Here is a 20330-nt window from a genome sequence, read left to right on the forward strand (position 1 = left end):
TAGACTGTGGAAAGCCAGACAGACGAGGCCCCTAGGAACTCAGAGAATGAGTGAGAAGAAATTTGTGTTGAAATCACAAGGGCGAGTAGGACAGAGAATAACAGACTGGGGTCCTTGTTTCTTGGGTCCCTGCTGTGAACTGTTGGGCATCATACATTGGAGCAGCCGAAGGCAAAAATAAGGGCACGTGATCCTCAGACAGATGTGGAGCCCCAAGCGAACAGCAAGAGCTATAATCTGTCTTTCATTCTGGAAGATCACAGCTGTGTAGGACATACATCATCTCTTCTTCTTCTGTCTAGGCCAGTCTTCAGTGATATGCTAATATAGCTCGCTTTACTGAATGAGCCCACTATCTAGTTGACTTTATTTTATCAGAATAGGCTGAATAATACAGTGCCAAGTCTTAAATGGGATGTCTCCAAGCTTCATTATATGCTGCCCCTCAAGACTTTGTTGCCCTGGGGGCAAAGCATAGAGTAACATGACTGTTAACCAGAGATAAACTCATCTTCTGTCAGATTCAAGAGCTAAAACAGTTTGCTTTTAAACAGGACAGAACAACACAAGCATAAGGCTTATGGAATTCCATTTTTGAAAACACGCAGAAAGCTTTGAGCTCTATGGTAAATAATCACAATGTACAATGCTGTGAGTTACACCTCATTTATTTGCACAAATAATATGATCCACTGACTGTAATGATTCATTTATATCATTAAATATTAGTCAACCACTAATCTGACTGAAATTACAGTCTTCACATTCTGGCAACATACTGAGGAAAAACATTTTTCAAACAGTTGGCATCACACATTTTGCAGTATATATAGCATATCACATTGAACAATAAATCCGCTCCATTATTTAGTTGGATAACTTCATGTTATTTTTATCATTTCTCATTGGTTGTGGTTTTATATGTGAATGTGTCTTTAAAAGAAAGGCACAATAAAGTGGTTGCTGGTTAGTTATTTTTAGGCAAAGTGTTGATTGCGTCTTTGTCCTTTCTTCTCAGTAAGATGCATGTTGACGTAGGAAGTCAGCAGGTCGTCAATTTTATAGCCCTTATGAACACAGGATAAAATTCTATTATTTTAAGATCATATTATATATGAAATATATAACATTATACAATAATTAACACAAACTACTGGTACTGTATATTGTTACAATTAAATTAAATTTCTATTTTAATATATTTTATTATAAATGTCATCTGTTCTTGTGAAGGCAAAGCTGAATTATCAGGCACCATGACTCCAGTCTTCAGTGTCACATGATGCTTCAGAAATCATTGTAATGTGCCGATTCAATATTGTAAACAGGTTTTGCTGCCAAATCAATTTTTTTTTTTCAAACTTTTACATTGTAGTGTATCATGGTTTCCACAAAAATTGCATGGAGCAAAAACATTGATAATAATAAGAAACGTCACATCTGAGTCACTTACCAGGGAGGTTTCACACAGGATCTTGTTCCCTCTGACAAGGTTTCCTACAGTCATGTGGAAGTATGTGCTTCCACTGCACCAGTTTGCAATTTTGTTATATGGATGCACTGCCAGAATGTCCTTCAAACAGTGTAACAGAGTTACGGTACAGTACATGATTTTTACATTCAAGCTAACAGGAACACTCATCTGAGGTGTTATACAAATGTTGCATAGGGAAACACATGATAAGCAGTTATGATATATCAATGAATTATACCTTTGTTTTGGGGTGAATGACAGTAACGCCTTGTTTGCTAATGGCAATCCTCACAATGTCAGGGAAATTGGGCTCTGATGTTTGCTGTAATATCAAGAGGAATATCAATATATTTTTTAAGGTAAAATTAGCAAATATATTATTGTGCTGCAGACTCGAATTGCTTACTTTCACGTCAAAAAAGGCACAGCCAAATGTAGGCCATTTGTAGACGATCTTTAAAAAGCCAATCATTGCCTGTTCCACAGTCGTGCCAGTTTGCTTGTTGTACTCGGCAAAAATGTGCTGTTGAAAAATGGTTATGAATAAGAAACACTTCAGAAGCATTATATTACTTGCACAGAACGCAGTGCACTGGAACTGACCTTTTTCCATTCATCGGCAGACATGGCTTTAAGCTGGTCATTAGGCACCAGGTCTTTCAGCATCCTAGGAATCATGGGAAACTGAGTTTTATCATTGTCCACTTTCACCCTGAAGAGTAGAGCGCCCAGCATCACCATTTCTTCTTTGGTACAACGATGATAACCTCTCAAGTACTTTGGCAACTCCTAGATAGTATGAGAAATATGGAAAACATATTTTCTTCAATGCTTTCAGGAAAGCTATATGGAAAATCTTCCAAACCTTTTTAATAATGTGGCACAGATTGCCAGTACCTGTGGATAATGGAAGATGAGATCTGCCTCCACATCTCTACCAGGGATAATGCTGAACCACAGTTTCCTCATAAAGAAGACCGTGTAGGACACATTCACTGGACCACCCGCTGTTTAAAACAGTAAAAGCAACAGGATTTGTTTTGAATTTGACTTAATTACAGTATGTAAAAATGGTGACAGACTCAAACTTGTTCCTTTTAGGATACGTTTGCACGAAAACAATGTACTAAAAGCTACAGACAACAATGTTGTCCAAACAATCCCAGCTCACACAGAGCAACACAAATTTTTACAAATGCTGTATGATGCATGCCAGGCCAGTAGTGGGCGATGTAACTTTGTAAAGAAACACCACAAGCCTGCACACGTACATATAGACTAAACATGTCACCATTTTCACAAATTCACTTTTTTTTGTTTAAGTTTACACAGAGACTATAACAGAACAGTTTACAAAAACTTGCATTTGGAACCCCCAAAACATCACTGTTGTGTACATGAACAGGGAAAACGCAAACAAATGTTTGAAACTGAAAATGGTGTAATGTAAACAACCCTTCAATCAGTGATCTAAAGCTTAAAGAGCCACACAGATGGGAAATCAAAAATTACCTGTATTATAGTGTATGATGCAGCTGTCCATCAGTGTAAACAATGTGCAAAGTAATTAAACCAAAAAGTACACGATTTATAAAGTTATTGGCTTCTAAAGTAAGGAGTCGACTCTGAATCACTGAAACGAGTCGTTATAGATTTCAAATCTTTTGCCCATCTCTATGAACGTCACTAGAACACTTTGCATAATAATCTCCGCCTACTGTCTTGGGAGAAACAAAACTCTGACCTGCCCCACCCCCCACACAGACGCTCTGGTTGGTGTGATAGCATCATGTCGAGGAGACAGTGTGTTTTTAATTGTAAAGGCAAGTTTGTTTTATTTTCACTGCCAAAGAATGAAGATCAGAAGAACCAATGGCTAAAATTCATTTTTACCACAATACCAGAGCAGTACAACAAATCCCTTTTGTTGTGTTCACAACATTTCACTGATGACTGCTTTTCTAATCTCGGTGAGTTCAAGGCGGGATTTTCAAAGCGTTTGGCCATGAAAGAGGGTTCATTTTTCCAACTTTATTTAGACCAACAAGCATCTCCGAATCACAACGCGAAGTATGATTATGAAGTTATGTGTTTGTTTTCTCCCGAGCGTCTTATCAGTATGTGTGCTAGCTGCAGCCTTTGTATGCACTGCTGATCTTTATTTACAAACACGTCATTAAAATGAAGTGTAACAGGTGCTGCTAACAGATATTCTGTGAAAGTAATCCATATGAAAACAACGCGATGTCCGTTTTTCACGTCTGCCTTCATTATATCTAATGTAACCACGCCCCCGCGCTGAACACGCTATTCAGATTCAAACTGAAGCGCGCGGCTTGAATACACCCACACAGAAGAAAAAGCAGCGAGACTGTTCAAGTTTTTTATTTTACTGTTTGCTTCGCGATGAGAGGAATAAGACATAATTCACCCCAAAAAGATGCTAAAGCATTGTTTACCGTGAGATTGTGTGCGGAACAACCAATCAAAACTATGTTAGTTGACCAATCAGAACACAGTATGCTACCGAAAGGTGGGGTTTAAGGAAACTGAATCTTTTGAACAGCTTTGCGCGAACCGTTTGGGGATCTCTGAGAATTGAGGTCATTTTAAAATGATATTTTGACAAAATGACAATGTTTTTTAACCTTGGATGGATTTAAACCTATTGTACAGGACTTAGAAACAGTGATAGGAAGCTTAGAATGTTCATCTTACTGGCTCTTTAATAACACCTAATAAAGTTATCAAAATCTTACCCTGATTCACCCTCTTTGCTCTCCTGGACCAGTCAGTAATCTGTCTCAGGCTGTCAAAGAAGTAGTCAGTTTCATTCAGACTCAGAACCTGACAGAAACAAAATCCTAGATTAATGCACAGACAAAGGTTATGTAAAAATAATCACTAAAAAATGAAAAGACATGAGTTGTAACCACTGTAGACATTGAGGAGGCAATTTCCCTCCAAATAATCAGACTAAGATATAATACAATAAGTCACTTCTTAATCTATTGGTTTAAGATCCTGAAAGAGTGGCTGTTAAATATAAATCACGGTAACCCGGGTACAAACCTTATCAGGAGTTTTCACAAAGAGGCTGAAACCTTCAGCTGAGGACAACATGACTTTATTAGCAATGGTCCGGACCAGGTCTTTTATCTTGGTGTTGGATGTCACCTCAAAATTCTGTCCAGGAGGGCGAGAAAATTTTTTTTTCAGGCTCACTAGATTCACATTCCAAGAATAATCTACATGACTTGAATTGGCAACAAATTAACTGTAGATTTTATGTTTATTCAACTGCTATTATTTTTAACATTTTGAACATTATAAAAAGTTATTGAGGTGCAAAATATGATGCTGCACCAGTAACTGACAGGGAAAAGAAAAAAAAATGGTTGATCCATGTACTGCGTGGTTGCATTACCTCTTGAGTGTCATTGGGGAATTGAATTTTGTGGAAGATCTGAGTGCTGTTCTGCTGAATCGCATCAACCTCTACCTGGTGAGGTGGAAGCTTTCTGGGCTCCATTCTAGCACAAAAACAATGACAAATGTCATCTTACACACAGTAAACATGCTATCACACCAAATCAGCAATGCAGTTCTCATCATCTGTGACCCAGCTTGTGGACTCATTTCAACTATAGTGCTACAGTATTGTTTCCCAAATGTGGAAGTCTTTGACCAGTTGCAGTAGCAGTAAATTCTGTACTATCCCATCACTCAGTGCTGGCACTTTCCTGGCATTTGCACCAGTCTGGTCCAGTCCAGATTTTAGACTGAAGACTGAATTACAAGTACTCAAGAAACAATCATTTTTGATTCAATTATATTAAATATCAAAGAAACTGTGTTAAATGGCTATCATATGTAAAGTTGTTTTAGAGCATGTAAATAAGCCAAGCTTGTTTTAACATGTTAAACTGTTATCGTCTGCTAACAGGGTGTTTATCTAGTCATGTTTTACAGTGTATCAGTCCAGGAATATAACACACATGCTGTTTGAGATAGGTTATCACGTAAGACAGCCAAATCCAAAGAGTAAAAAAAATACAAGCTTTATTCTATATATAAATAAATATAAATATATGTATATATGTATATATTTGTAATGATAAAAGCTAAATGAATAAATGTAAATGCATGTATTCTCAGAAGCTTTTATACAATGACTTAAACATTAGCTTTTAGTGATTCTATAACATACATGATAGTAAAGCTTAGCAATGTATGATCAATTCAGAAAGTCTGTTCATTAGTAGCATTTCTTCCTGTTGTTATACCCATAAAGCAATGTGACTTCATTTGTAATGATAAAAGTAAGGTGAAAGAAAATACGCTTCAACATATGTTGTGAAATACTGGACATACCTCCGAGCCCCTTGCAGTCTCTGGAGGCAGTCTGTGGCCAATGGCTCTCGTTTGCGTGTCTCAATGAAACGCTGAGCATGTTTCAGCAGAGAGTTACTGGGAGGGAAGAGACCACAGCACAGCCATAGCAGCTGCCAGCCCTGCTCCACGCTGTATCTGATTGAGAAAGAACATTATTATATTATAATTACATAACAGTTATTTATTTATTAGAAACTAATGTTATTATAAACATAGCATGTTAAATGGCATATACACCACAAACTATCTAATGTCTAAATGAGAATGATCTGCTGCTTGTTGACTCCTCTCTACAGAGGAATCGCTGAATTATATGGCTTATTAATTCTATGTAGTCTCTTCTCAGTTTTATATGGTTTCTAACATGAAAATTTTTTTTTTCTGAAATGCCCATTGCTTATCTGATTTCATAATGATAAAACATATTGCCACGTGAAACTCTGCAAAGTATGACTGTTTGGTCCTGTGCTGAAAAGGAAATTTAAAGACTGAATGCCTTGAAACTAACTGTATACCAGTGATCTAAAGCTTCTAGACCTATAAGCTGGTTTAATAAGAATAAAAAAATAATAATAAAGCTTATAAAAATAAAAAAAGAACAATGATGGATAAAAAGGTTCAAGGTTGCATAGTTTCCCCTCACTGTTATTAAGGGCAAGCTGACTTTGGTGCAACTACAATATATTACAAAATAAAAGTTTTTGTTTACATAATATGTGTGTGTACTGTGTATATGTATTATGAATATATAAATAAACACACATGCCTGTATATATTAAAGAAAATGATGTTAAGTTTTTATATATATAGTAAACAAAAACATTTTTTTTTTATATGATTAATCACAGTTAATCATTAGATATTACTCTTATTTATTGCTTGCATGTGCATTACGATTCAAAAGTCTGGGGTCAGATTAAATTTTTTTATAATTCATACTTCTATTCCACAAAAATGCATTAAATTAATCAATAGTGACTGTAAAGAATGTATAATGTTAATAAAATATGAATAAAATATATCTTGCATAGTATATAATGTTAGTTATAAGAGATTAGTATTTCAAATAACGCTGTTTTTTTAACTTCCTATTCATCGAAGAATCCTGAAAAATGCATCTATATAAAAAATATGTTTTTTGAAAACCAAATCAGCATATTATAATGATTCTGAAGAATCACGTGACACTGAAGACTGGAGTGACATTAATATATTTTTCCAACTGGATTCCTGTTTAATAAATGCAGCCTTGGTGAGCATAAGAGTCTTCTTTCAAAAACATTAACTATTTTACAGACCCCAAACGTTTGTAGTAGTGTACAGGCATTTAATAGGCAATGCAGTACTGACTTTGAGCATGTAATGCTCTTTACCGGTTGTTATTGCTGGTCATTTGTTTCATGATCTGACAGTAGATCTCATCTCTGAGCTCTTCATTTTCTGTAGGTGGGCCAAAGATCTGGTCTGTGAGTTCGAGGGGGCTCTGGACCTGTCTAGTGGGGTAGTCACCCATGTACTTCAGAATAGGTGCACACCATTTAGTCAAGGAATCAGCACTTTTCTGGGTCGTATCCTACCTGGATAACCAGGTTAGCTGCTTACCAGCTGCTTACTTTTTCTTATGGATCAGTGCTTATGTAACCCAACAGCTGCCATGTTCTACAGCTTTATGCATTACTTCATTTAGATATGAATTGGGTAAACAAAAGGGCTCAACTGCTTCTGTGGCAATAAGCAATGTTCAAAGATATGAGTACAATAAATGATAAAATCTTAAATATGTATGGCAAAGGATATCAGTGAAGGCGTTGCAGGCTAGTGGGCTGAAATCTGGATTGCCCACCAGTCTCTTCAGCAGGGGCTGTCTGATGGGTTCTCTGGAGTTGGCCCACAGCTTCTCAGGTGCTGCATTCTTAGAGATCACCTGTCTGTTCACATCTTTGATGGGCTGCCTGTGACAATGACAAAAACAACGGGTCATTCATGTTTGCTTCTGAAATGCTTAAAGGGGTCATCAGATGCTACATTGCAGTTGGATGTAATAGCAGTCGTCATTTACTCCTGACATCTGAGCTGCTGAAGACACAGCCGTTGGATTATGTTTGTTTTTGAAGGGAATGTGCCCCCGATCTACCTAAATGTGTCTATGTTCACACAAATAATTTGTGATCAAGCTTTACCAACAGAAACAGTGAGTATAAAGTTTTTTAACGAATCTTTGCAAATCGCCTTTCCTAATAATGTGCTAATTAGTGAGTTTCACAATAAATGTGGCTACAGTAAACAGTCCCTCGGAGAGCAGCTCGGAAGGGAGGGGTGGGGTCAGCAGAGCTCATTAACATTTAAAGGAAAATGCTACAAAAAGGCTTGCTCTGAAAAGAGCTGTTTTTGACAGGGTAAAAAGGGTGTTGTTCTACACTACCATTGAGAAATTTTAACCAAACTATGTTAAAGACTTTTCATTAAGAGCCTGAAGAATCATATCAACTTGTGAAAAATGGGCATCCGATGACCCCTTTAAGAATTTTAGTATGTTTTAAATAAGAGCAATAATAATGTGGTCAAACAGTTGCTGCAAGTACCTGAAATATTCAACCGAGAAATCTTTTAGAGTTGAAGGAGCCACTCTTTCAGTGATGGTTCCTTTTACAGTGTTGTCTATGATGGTCTTTCTTTGATCTGGGGACAAGCTGATCAGGCTCTAAAAAAAAAAAAAGAGCAAAAAGTCAGAATGCATTAGCAATCAACACAACTATGACAAACGTTCCATAATATATAGACCTTTACAGATCTAAGGAACTCCATAGTAAAGCACAAATAAAAAAAAAAAACTTTTCAAGTTCTCACCAGGACTTCATTTGTTGGCTTTGTAAGAGTTGGAAGAATCAAGACAGCATCTGCAGGGACTGCACCTATTTCTCCTGTCCGCTCATTCTTACCCTTCAACCAGCCGCGGGCAACAGGAAACTCATCATCCTTAATGAGGTAGATGAGCTCTGCCTTCTTGAAGCTTAGAAATGTTTTATCATCTTGAAAGACATCCAAACCATTTTTCATTAGACGAAAACAAATCAAATCATAGACCATGAACCATCGAATTTAAAAGGCATAAAGCATATTTCTTCTTCTGACCTTGCCTGTTAACCTCCTGTAGGGTCACAGCATATTGTGAACGTTGTGTCAGGCCTGCCAGGAACATGGCTACCAGATCTGAGATGTCAGTGGCCGTGATTGCATTCAGTGTGAAGTCTCCTTTCAGAGTCAGCAAACAAACACATTTCCTTTCTCTGGAGGAGACGATGCAGGGAGAATTTAGGGAATTAACATATTTTTGATAGGGTATCAATTATATTTATTTAATTCAAACATGTTATTTTTTAATCATGTGACTGTCAAGACAACATACAAGGCCGACAAACATTAAATGGTGTCCAACTCACCTGATAGCGTTGACCCCGGTGAGCTCTGGGTAAGACAGCGCCAGGAGAGTCTTTTCTCGTTCATCTAGGAATGTTATTCCCTTTGAATTAATTGCAAAGATAAACTTGCTCTTTGGTAGAGGAGGACCTGAATATTGAAATGACAAACGTAATCTTGTTTATATTATTTTTAAAAGTTTTTGCTCATATTCTTCTGCATTAGATGTGGAAATGATGCAATTTGCAATGTACATTACTGTTCAGAAAATTTGGAGTTCTCTTTTTCTCATCAAGCCTGCATCTGATATTTGATTTGACAGTAACATTGTGAAATACTATTACAATTTAAAGGGATAGTTAACCCAAAAATCCCACACAGGTAGTAAGGACATCGTTAAAATAGTCCATGTGACATCAGTGGTTCAACCGTAATTTTCTAAAGCTACAAGAATACATTTTGTGTACGTGAATGGTCTTACAGGTTTGGAACAACATGAGGGTGAGTAATTAATGACAATTTTCATTTTGTTTTTTACTTTGCCTTTAAAATAACTTTGATATTTTAATTTATTGTAAAATGTAATTGATTCCGGTCATGGCAAAGCTACTTCTCAGCAGCCATTATTCCAGTCTTCAGTGTCACATGATACTTCAGTAATTTTTCTAATATGAAACATATTGTATTATTATAAATGCTGAAAACAAATACACTACTTTGTGGAAACCATTTTTTCAGGATTCTTTGATGAATAGAAAGTTCAAATAAACATTTATTTAGAGATCTTTTCTAAAAACATTTTGTAACATTATAATTGTCTCATGTAATTTTTTACTAGTATTAGTTTATTTTAAAAATCTAACTGAACTGAAATTTTTAACAGCAGTGTAATACTCCTCTTAGCATATAGTACATACCAGATAACTTGGCAACTTCAAAAAACTTGGAGAAGAACATTGGCCACTTTTGACGAGCATAGTCAACCACATCTGCTTTGACTTTATCAGACTTGGTCTGAGTGTTTATTAGTGGGCCCTAACAAAAAGAAACAAATGCTTGTAAAATGCTTTGACTTTCAAACAGGTGGAAAGCTTTATTACATTTATTTTACCATGAGCAATAATAGAAACATCTGTACCTGCGCATGTGCTGTATTGACCATCTGGGTCCACTTTTCTTCTGACTTGGCCTCCAGAAGTTTGGAGTTAATGCACTCTTTAACTACAGTCCTAGTATTCTCCATACTCATGTCTGATCCAAACTGCACATAGAAGTGCTTTGCTACAAGCGCAACAGTGTCTTCCTCCTTATATAAACACAAAGGTGAAATTACATCAAATAAATGTCACGATGTGGTCCCCTACTGTGTGGCAATTCTACAATGGTAATGTTAACTGGAAACTCCCTTACGAAAGGAAAATATATTTACCAATATAGTTCTTAAAATATATTGTGATATATTGTAATATATTATGTTCCCTTTTTATTTCTAATATTTTATATATTTGAATACATTTAATAATAAATTGATGACACATATATTATATAATATATTGCAAAATATACAAATGATTGCCGCTTTCAATATATTGCAATATATTGGAAAAAATAAATATATATAAGAATATATGCCTAATATATTACATGATATTTTCCAATATACTGCAATATATTTTTGTTTCATATCTGCTATTAAATTGGCTTGATGCTAAATACACACTGCTAGAAAGTCCATGATGACTGCCGTTTTAATAAGCACAACATGAAAATTCACTGAATGCATGAATTACAAATAAATAAATTAAAGGCACAGTTCAACCAAAATGAAAATTCTGTCAACATTTACTATCCCTCAAGTCATTCCAAACCTGTATGACTTTGTTTCTTCTGTGGAACACAAAATAAGGTATTTTGAAGAATATTGGTAACCAAACAGTTTCAGGTCCTATTGACTTCCATAGTGTTTTTCTCTTGAGTCAATAAATCAATAGAAGTCAATGGGACCCGAAATCGTATGGTTGACAACAATCTTCAAAATACCTTCTTTTGTGTTCTACAGAAGAAAGAAAGTCATACAAGTTTTGAATGACATGATGAGGGGGAGTAAATGATGAATAACAATATACAATTTGGGTCAACTGATACTAAAAATGATCTGAAGCACACCTTCTCACACTGGTATTCTCCAGATTTCAGGCCTCTGATGACCTGTCTGTAGATAATGTCTGTGCTGACGTTATCCTCGCTGCAGTCATGCCAAGGTGTGAAGATCTCTTTACGGAAGAAGAGACGCCAAGGGGCATGTTGCTCCTGCCCACCCTTCCTCTTCACTTCCTGCTCACACTGAGAGATGGCATCCATCACATGCTCACTGCCACTACCTAGGGACCACACCTAAAAAGAGGGAGCACAATACCTTAAATTCTAATAATACAGAAAATCTGATTCAAACTCAATTTCAGTGCAAAGTCTCCATACCTTGTCATATAAAGCTACGTAAAGTGAGAAGCCAAATGTGTCCTGAAGTTTGACTTTCTGTGAAAGCATCTGGCAGACCTCTTTAGATGTGGAGGCAGAATCTACAGGCAAACTGATAGTCCTGCCATCCATCATAGTTACTGATATGGCAATGGGTTTCTTGGACTTGGTGGCCTGTGATTAAACAGTGATGGCATGAATTAAAGCTTCAAATCTATGTTAGGTGTTTGTTACTTGACCATAGGAGAATTAAGACCTAAAGGGTTTCACATGTAAAGCAATTTACAGCAACAATGCAACAGAAGTCATTACTTTCAACGAGCTGCCCATCATTATGACAATATTCAGAAGCGTTTCATTTTATCTAAATGAGCAGCAGCATTGGAGACACTGGAACACACATGATCCATCTCCTGAATGCTTTATTTACAAATCATTTACCTTTCTTTTTAAACAGGAAGAAAACTGATTCCTTGTCCAAACTGATATCTCATTTTTAGCAGCAACGATTTTGAAAAGCTATGGCAAGTTGTTCAGTCCAAAAACACTGTATTGGGCATAAATGACTTTACCTGGAGCTCCAGCCAGCTGGGAGGCTCTCCACGCACTCCATTGGCAACAGTGCGCCTCAGTCGGTCGGCGCAGTAAGGCGCGTATCCCACAGGACCAAAACGAAGAAAACTTTGGAGGTACTGTGAGGAGATGAGAAACATTCAGGACAACGCAATGTGGAGACAACTGCAAATGCATGACCCCATAAAGAAATAGTGAAATCATCCATCAAAGAGTTTAATAAGGAAGACAGTCTTTTATTCACCTTGATGAAGCGCTCGGTAGGAGGAAAAATTCCCAAACAGATGCACAGGAGGATCCAGCCACGGAAGTAGCTACCACGGTTTGAGTTCTCTTGGAGCTGCTTACAGATCTGGCAGTAGATTTCATCCCTAACAATGAAAGATATTAAAGACTTAGAAACAGAAACATCTGACCACTAAGCAATAGAAGACTTATGGTTTTAAATAATTCACAACCTGAGGTCACGTCTGACAATGGCATATCCAACAATGATATGCAACTTTTCAAGAGATGTCATTGGCCGGTCCAGGGTGAGTCTGTCTGCATTCATTTCATCTTCTTCGCTAATAGTTTGCACAGTGGGTTGTTTGGAAACTTCAGTCCCATCCTTTGCCTATACATGAAGAGATAATGGGATTATAAAGATTATAAATAATTCATCTGTTTGTTGCATTTAAGATATGTTGTAATAATAAGGGATGCAAACTCATCATGGGTGAAAAAAGTGACGAAGACATGCAATCCCCAAAATTATTATATAATTTTTTTTTAGTACTGTACTGTAGTAGTATATAGCAAGTACAATTAAATAATAATGCATTAAATATTTTGAAGTATTTTTAGATTTGAGATTTTTTAAACTTTGCCTTTAGGACACATCAAAAAGAGTGTTTTACAGTAGAAGCTGCTAAATAATTTCAGCCAACACAGACTTGTTGCTCTTGCAGTTTTGTTACTCTTAATTTATCTTTCCCTCACTTAATGCACAGGTCTATTTTTGACATCAGTCTGTCAGATATATCATTCTGCCCAGAGCATTTATCACTGTCAATCATAGCATTGACTGACGGAACAATTTAGTGGATTCACTCGTTAATTTTTTACACTCATGTTTGTCACTCTTGAAACAGTATACATGGACATTCAGTCAAACAATTCTTAGACAAACAAAACATTTCTTCAAATTTCAATGGATTATGTAAAGATTCTAGAGAAATGCTTACCCAAGCAAAAGCTCCTGATAAATCAATTACTAACTACACAATCTATTATTTACATCGTGCGCATGCCTTTTTTCCCTCTCTGATTATATTAGGTAGATCTGCAAGAGTGTAGAACTCTGTAAACTTATGAAAACAAAAATTAGTTCAGAGGGTATTCTTCTGATGAACCTATAGAAAACACCTCTGACTGGCCATTGCTTTCAACAGAGATGCTTTTGATTGGCTGCAATACTCAAAACAGCAAAAACAAGGAAATTAACTTGTGGTTTTGTCATTCGAAACCAGAGCATGCAAACAAAACACAAAAAAAGAGTTTAAAAGTGGTTGACTACAAGCGTGTACAGATATGAATTGGTACTAATGGTACTGTAAAAAGACCCTCCCACCACCACCACCACCACCACCAAAAACACTTCCTCATTGGATCTACACAAATCTCGTAAGTGACGAGTGAGTTTTCACTGGAAGGTGAGGATTTAACATATATGAATAATACAGTAATGCATTAGCTTTGAATAATTGTTTTAATATTGCTTTTATTTTGACCGATAATAAAAGGAATAAAGACTCATGAAAACTGTATTTCAAACGCATGTGAAAGGTTCTTAGAAATGTATTTATGTTGGTTTCATATGGTTCTGAAAAACTTCCGTACGATTTTCAAGAATAGCTTCAACAATCTCAACAATCTCAATACTCTAAAAATGTTTTTTTTTTTTTATAATAACACCTAAATACATGTTACTGCACATACTTTGATAACTATTTTCAAGTTAAAACGTTTTTAACAATTATCATATATAAATGATATAATGATATAACTGATATAAATTCCTGACTTTTTTTATGACATTTTACAACCTGAAATAATCTTGTCTTGTATTAAACTGGTCAAATTATTTGATGTTTTATAAGAATAAATGACCTTAAGAAATAGTATAAATCTCACCTCTTCTGCTATAGCAGATGGTTTTCTACCGGTTCTGTTGGATTGAGTCCCCTCAGGTGCTGTGGAGATCCTTTTGTTTCGGGACATTACATCAGTGAAAGTTGAAGTCTTTCGATTTTTCGGACCCTGCTCTGGTATGGCAGATAGTTTGCGGCTTGGAACACCATCATCTTGGACAGATTTTTTGTTCCGGGCCAGTATGTCTGTAAAAGTTGAAGACTTTCTGTTGCGGGAAGCGTCTTCTGGAACTGTACTGAGTTTCCTGTTCGGAGAGTTTCTTGTATTTTTCATTCTCTGAAAAAATGAGACATCAACTCTTTCACTTTAATTTGAGTTGCTAAAAGACCTGTATTGCTGGTCTTAGCAGGTCTCTCAACATGTCCAAACTGGTTTTTAGTTGGCCAGCCAGCCAGTCTGACCCGCTGTTTGTTTGTTTTTTAGATGTAAAATATATAATATAAAGGAGCTTCCTCACCTGGTCCAAGCCCACCATATGGCTGAGGCGTCTATCCTGTCTGGAGGCCACATCCTTCTGAAGAGAGCCTTCTGCAAAGGCTAGTCCATTCCTAGAGACCACCTGAGCTTTTGGTTCAGGAAGATCACCCATAAATCTCAAGATCATCCACCAAACCGTTAGTGAAGCCTGTGGATAAGAAGATAAGTGCAGTAGTAAGCTCCTATTGTTAATCTGACATCAGAAGAACATCCTTAATTTATCAAAATCTGGTCAAAGTCAAAGGTGGCTTTACTAGGACATCATTCTCATCCTCATGGTAGAGCAGAGGCTGACGTATTCTCTGGCGAATGTGTGTGGGTGTGGCAGCACCCTGGAAGTACATGGAAGCAAACTTGGAGAACGAGTACTCATCCAAATCATCAAAGTCTTCCTCTGGAATCTCCATCAATGGAGCATCATCCAGATCCACCTCTTCAAGCACCACTCGCTTTCCCTCAAAGTCCTAAAAACACAACGTTCCCATGCAGGTTTTGGTTTTAATTTGACTGTTATCCAAACATTAACATCATGCTTTTTTGAGAAGTTTGATCTCTCACCTCAAAGCCCACTGGTGCCTGGCCCTCCTGTCCGCCAACCATACTAGGCAGGAAGCCAAAGATATCATCCACCATTTCCTGGTCTGTGGAAGGTTCTAACTGTTCAGCCGCCTCTCTTTCTTTTTTCTGCCGCAGAATTTCATCAAGCCTCCTTTGCCTCTCTAGAGCAGCAAGTTCTTCTGCTCTACGTTCCTTAAGTGAGAGGTAAGCCTGCAAACAACAGAGACAGCAAAAGATAAAGATGATATGTAGCCTGGGATATTTAGCAAACAGTCTTCTAAACATGAAAATTCAATCCATCAGAAAACTTCCTACATCTCTCTTCATCTTCTTGACAGCTTTTCTGGCTAGAGTTCCTCTGGTGTAGGCCTGCAGGAGTATCACTGCCCCTCTCTTTCGTTTCCACTCCTTCCTCATCAGGAGGCCACGAGTCTGAGCCTGAAGCAGAATAGTTGCTTGTCGCTTCCGTTTATACTGCCAGGCCAACTGACGAGAGCGTACTTGAGCACGTAGACGTGCAAAACCCAACTGGACCTGCAGAAAGGCAAGTGACACTCTACATCCACAAGCAATGACTATCAACATATTTCAGTCTGCAGTTAAGAGGACAACATACCACTCTGTAAAGTTTTCTGACTTTGTGTCCTCGCCAGGTTTTCTGTATGCTCACAGCTGCTCTTCTCTTTCTCAGGAACACTTTCCTGCAAGAAAACAAAATGGCAACTGATGAACCAATGTGTGAACATTTTCTCTACAAACATAGGAGAATATCCTCATTCTTTTACCTGTGTTTATATCCTCTCAAGACTTTCTGAATAATAAGTGCCTTCTCATTGAGAGCGCTGTCTCGTGCCAGTTCCAAAACAGTATCATGGAAATCCTGATGCAAAAAAAGAATCACGTTAGAATGGATCAACTTCAAAAATGCTGTTATGGTACCGGTAAAATTCACTCCAGTACCTTCAGAAACACTTTAGTCTTGCCGATCTTCCACTCCTCTTCAGTCAGAACATTCTCACAGATGCTTTCACAGCATTTCTTTGCACTCTCCTTTAATATTACAGTAAATATAAAAATTAATGGCTGCAATAATGCATTTAATTAGCATTTTTTAACTCATTTTGCATCTAAAAAAATACTGAAACAAGAAAAGCCTTAATGTAGAAGAACATATATTTAATATTCTTTAATACAAATGTATTTTGTCTTATGGAAAAAAGTGCTTTAATAGGTTTTAGTCATTTTATGGGATGGGGATTTGTTGTTTATCAATGTGGCTGTTCTAATTCAGTGTCAAAAATAAGCAAAATGGCTAAAATCGCTTACAGAACCTTCAAAACCTGTTCCAATGAATTTTTAACGAAACCACTGTAACACTTAATTCATGTCAAACAACACAGATCACATCTCACAGTTTTGGGGTCACAAACACTGGACTTGAGCAGCACACGGTAACGCTCCAGAAACTCATCAAATGTGTGACGGATGGGATAGCCGGCCTTCCTAATGCGGATAGTCTCCATCATTCCAGAGTAACGAAGTTGACGGATACACAGCTCCCTGTCAAAGAGCTGAAACAAAGATGGAAAAGTGGATCACTGACAGAAAAGTGAGTCAATCGACAGAGAAAATGATTTGAGCTTACCATAGGCTTCTTGAAGTCATTGGGTTTAATACAGCGAATAAACAAAGGCTGGCAGGAAGTTAGAGTCTTCATTAAAGAGTCCAGCGACTGACGGAACTGCCCACATAATGTAGGCACACGTTTCTTTGTGTCTGTTGTTTGCTGAAGGAATAGAAAAATCAAAGGTAAAGCAAATGAAAATTTTGTATTGATTAGCTGAATGCCATCACATGTTTGTACACTATTTGCCTTTAGCTGGTGTTAACATACCCGAAGTGAGTTTATTGGGGTGATGATAGTATGGTTGGAACTAGTTCTTGCCTCTGTGGTTCTTAGCTCACGGTGAAATATCTGCTTTAGTAGCTTACTGGATGATGTGTGTATCAGCTGGAGGACATCATTACTCAGAGTATCTCTGTTCTTCTCAAGGAAACCTATATGCACAGTAAATTTCATAAATTTTTTTAGATATTTTTAAAGCCAAAAAACTAATGTGAAGGTGCATTGTGTGGAACTTTGAAAGCATGTGTTACCTTTGCAGTCATAGTAGACAACTCCAGCAAAATGGTGGATTCCAAACTGCGTGTCGTGATTGTTTTTTGGGGGCATGTAGATGTCACCTTTCCCATGAACCTGATTCATTTTGTTAAGCATTGTAGCATCTGTGCCCTAGAGAAAATTACAATTGTTCATAACGGTGTATAAATATTTATAGATTGTAATTAAAGATATGATGCAGTCACACATTGCCTGACTATTAATTATCAAAGATTATAAGCCTATACTGTAAATAAAAGCAAATATATTTTAGAACCTTAGGAAAGAGACTCTCTTCATCAATAAGAGCGAGAACGTTGAGAGGCTTTATGGCCAGAACATCAAGGGTACGCTGGTTGTCGTTAAATTTAATGTTGTTCCAGACGATGTCTTCACGTACGTATTCCTGTTGTTCAAGCTTGAAGACATGTTTCACAAAGAACTGCTGAAGCTGCTCATTGGCAAAGTTAATGCAGAGCTGTTCAAAGCTGCAGGAATCACAGACAAGATTAAGATAGACTTTGGTAATATATTCAGAGAACAACAACTTTTATTTTGGTCTGTTTTTCACATCACTATCATATGGCCAGAGGTGGAAAGTCTAGGGGTCAGAAAGTAAAAGTCCTGCTATATGTTTATTCCGCTCATGAACACAGCCAGCTAATTTCACTGATTAACGTAGTTCTACCTCTTGGATGAAAAACTGTGCTTTGGGAATAAAATACTAAGGATGACTTTTACTTTCCTGGACTTTTCACCTTAAATGGCAACAGAAGACTGTAAACCTAATTTTTATACATTTATGATGTGTTTTTGATTTTTGAGCTTAAAGGGTTAGTTCACCCTATAATCAAAATTATGTAATTAATGACTCAGCCTCATGACGTTCCAAACCCATGAGACCGCCGTTCATCTTCGGAACACAGTTTAAGATATTTTAGATTTAGTCCGAGAGCTCTCAGTCCCTCCATTGAAACTGTGTGAACTGTATACTGTCCATGTCCAGAAAGGTAAGAAAAATATCATCAAAGTAGTCCATGTGACATCAGCAGTGTTGGGAGTAACAGCGTTTAAGTATAATGGCATTACTAACGGAGTTTAATTTTCAGTAACGGAGTAATCTAATTAATTACTTTTTAAAATCGTTGCAATGCCGTTATCTTTACTGAGAATGTAAAGTGTCACGTTACTACAATTTGGTTGAATAAAGCGTGAGGTGTCATGCTTTGGCTAGTGGCTACACATCAGCTGCCTGACACCATTGCAAATCCGATGATGATTGGCTGGGTCGGCGGTGCCCTGCCCACGCTGTCTCACTGCACACTCTGACAACCACTACACACAAGACGGGTCAGCGATAATTGTGTTCTCGAACTGGAAGTACCAGAAATTAAAGGTGAGTTTCTGTAACATGCACGGTATGTCCAGGAAAAAAGACTTTATCCACGTCTGCCTCAAGCAACTTATATGAACCACCTCACATCAACACATGCTAACATGTTACTTTACTGAATATTTAATGCTGTGTTCAAACAGATGCAACTTGTGCGAATAACTCGCGCTATTCACGTGTAGTTGGACGCTTGAACATTTTGAGTTAATACGCTTCATTCGCACATGAAATTAACTTCACAACAGATGCAAATTTCGTGGCATGGAGGGGCTACTGCCAGTTGAGTACTACCATTTTTATTCAGATAGTTTTTTAAATATTACGGTTATCATGTCATGAAATGTAGTTTTAAAAGTATTTCAAGCGAGAATGTAGTTGTTTTAAACTCAAATATGCGGTTTATTTTTCGGAGGTTGTCTATTCGCGTCTTTGCATTGACTTAACATTGAAATCACTCGCGCCATCTCCTCGCAGCAGACGCTCTATTCGCGTCTTGTGTGAACGCACCATAAGAGTTGGATTGTGTTCTGTTTATTGTGCAATAACTTTAGGCCTAATATACAGTTTTGACAGATTTGCACTAATGGCCAGGTTTCCCTTTGTTTCTTTTTACCCAAGTTTAAATTTGTTTGTGTTAATTTTGTACTTGAATTTTATTTTCAATAAACATTTTTTATATGTTTTTATTTCTATGCATATCATATGGCAGGCTGCAATACATAAATACATTTTTTTTTTAAACTTACTCAGTTGCTGAGTAACTAATTACTTATACAATGTGGTAACTGAGTTACTAACTCAATTACATTTTGGGAGAAGTAATTTGTAACTGTAACTAATTTTCAAGTAACATGACCAACACTGGACATCAGAGGGTCAGTTAGAATTTTTTGAAGCATCGAAAATACATTTTGGTCCAAAAATAGCAAAAACTACGACTTTATTCAGCACTGTCTTCTCTTCCGGTCTGTTGTGAGATTTCAAAACACAGAAGTGTAGTGATATCCAGTTCGCGAACGAATCATGCGATGTAACCGGATCTTTTTGAACCAGTTCACTGAACTGAACTGAATTGCATAAGCATTAATCCACAAATGACTTAAACTGTTAACTTTTTTAATGTGGCTGACACTCCCTCTGAGTTAAAACAAACCAAATGGTAAATGGTAAATGGTAAATGGACTGTATTTATATAGCAGCGTTTAGTCGGT

General features: G+C 37.0%; 1 protein-coding gene across 1 annotated transcript in view; it reads right to left on the reverse strand.

Annotated features, from left to right (window-relative positions):
* Positions 1 to 650: 650 nt before the first annotated feature.
* Positions 651 to 20330, reverse strand: part of LOC127959052 (unconventional myosin-VIIa-like) — a 20451-nt gene continuing 771 nt past the window's right edge. The window contains exons 3-39 of the mRNA XM_052558047.1: positions 19111 to 19130; positions 18004 to 18214; positions 17723 to 17858; positions 17460 to 17623; positions 17211 to 17351; positions 16978 to 17136; positions 16526 to 16615; positions 16351 to 16445; positions 16182 to 16266; positions 15881 to 16099; positions 15566 to 15775; positions 15262 to 15471; positions 14988 to 15155; positions 14513 to 14806; positions 12796 to 12953; positions 12582 to 12708; positions 12337 to 12456; positions 11765 to 11938; positions 11453 to 11680; positions 10425 to 10592; positions 10204 to 10321; positions 9310 to 9436; positions 9002 to 9156; positions 8717 to 8898; positions 8452 to 8570; positions 7667 to 7821; positions 7243 to 7396; positions 5849 to 6004; positions 4902 to 5007; positions 4547 to 4660; positions 4234 to 4321; positions 2372 to 2481; positions 2078 to 2263; positions 1881 to 1997; positions 1713 to 1796; positions 1454 to 1573; positions 651 to 1067 (exon numbers count right to left, since the gene is read on the reverse strand). Coding sequence (XP_052414007.1) covers positions 978 to 1067; positions 1454 to 1573; positions 1713 to 1796; positions 1881 to 1997; positions 2078 to 2263; positions 2372 to 2481; positions 4234 to 4321; positions 4547 to 4660; positions 4902 to 5007; positions 5849 to 6004; positions 7243 to 7396; positions 7667 to 7821; positions 8452 to 8570; positions 8717 to 8898; positions 9002 to 9156; positions 9310 to 9436; positions 10204 to 10321; positions 10425 to 10592; positions 11453 to 11680; positions 11765 to 11938; positions 12337 to 12456; positions 12582 to 12708; positions 12796 to 12953; positions 14513 to 14806; positions 14988 to 15155; positions 15262 to 15471; positions 15566 to 15775; positions 15881 to 16099; positions 16182 to 16266; positions 16351 to 16445; positions 16526 to 16615; positions 16978 to 17136; positions 17211 to 17351; positions 17460 to 17623; positions 17723 to 17858; positions 18004 to 18214; positions 19111 to 19130 — 5358 coding nt within the window. The 3' untranslated portion in view covers positions 651 to 977. The remainder of the gene's footprint in view (positions 1068 to 1453; positions 1574 to 1712; positions 1797 to 1880; positions 1998 to 2077; positions 2264 to 2371; positions 2482 to 4233; positions 4322 to 4546; positions 4661 to 4901; positions 5008 to 5848; positions 6005 to 7242; positions 7397 to 7666; positions 7822 to 8451; positions 8571 to 8716; positions 8899 to 9001; positions 9157 to 9309; positions 9437 to 10203; positions 10322 to 10424; positions 10593 to 11452; positions 11681 to 11764; positions 11939 to 12336; positions 12457 to 12581; positions 12709 to 12795; positions 12954 to 14512; positions 14807 to 14987; positions 15156 to 15261; positions 15472 to 15565; positions 15776 to 15880; positions 16100 to 16181; positions 16267 to 16350; positions 16446 to 16525; positions 16616 to 16977; positions 17137 to 17210; positions 17352 to 17459; positions 17624 to 17722; positions 17859 to 18003; positions 18215 to 19110; positions 19131 to 20330) is intronic.

This window comes from Carassius gibelio, chromosome B6 (genome assembly GCF_023724105.1).
Source record: "Carassius gibelio isolate Cgi1373 ecotype wild population from Czech Republic chromosome B6, carGib1.2-hapl.c, whole genome shotgun sequence".
Taxonomy (NCBI): domain Eukaryota; kingdom Metazoa; phylum Chordata; class Actinopteri; order Cypriniformes; family Cyprinidae; genus Carassius; species Carassius gibelio.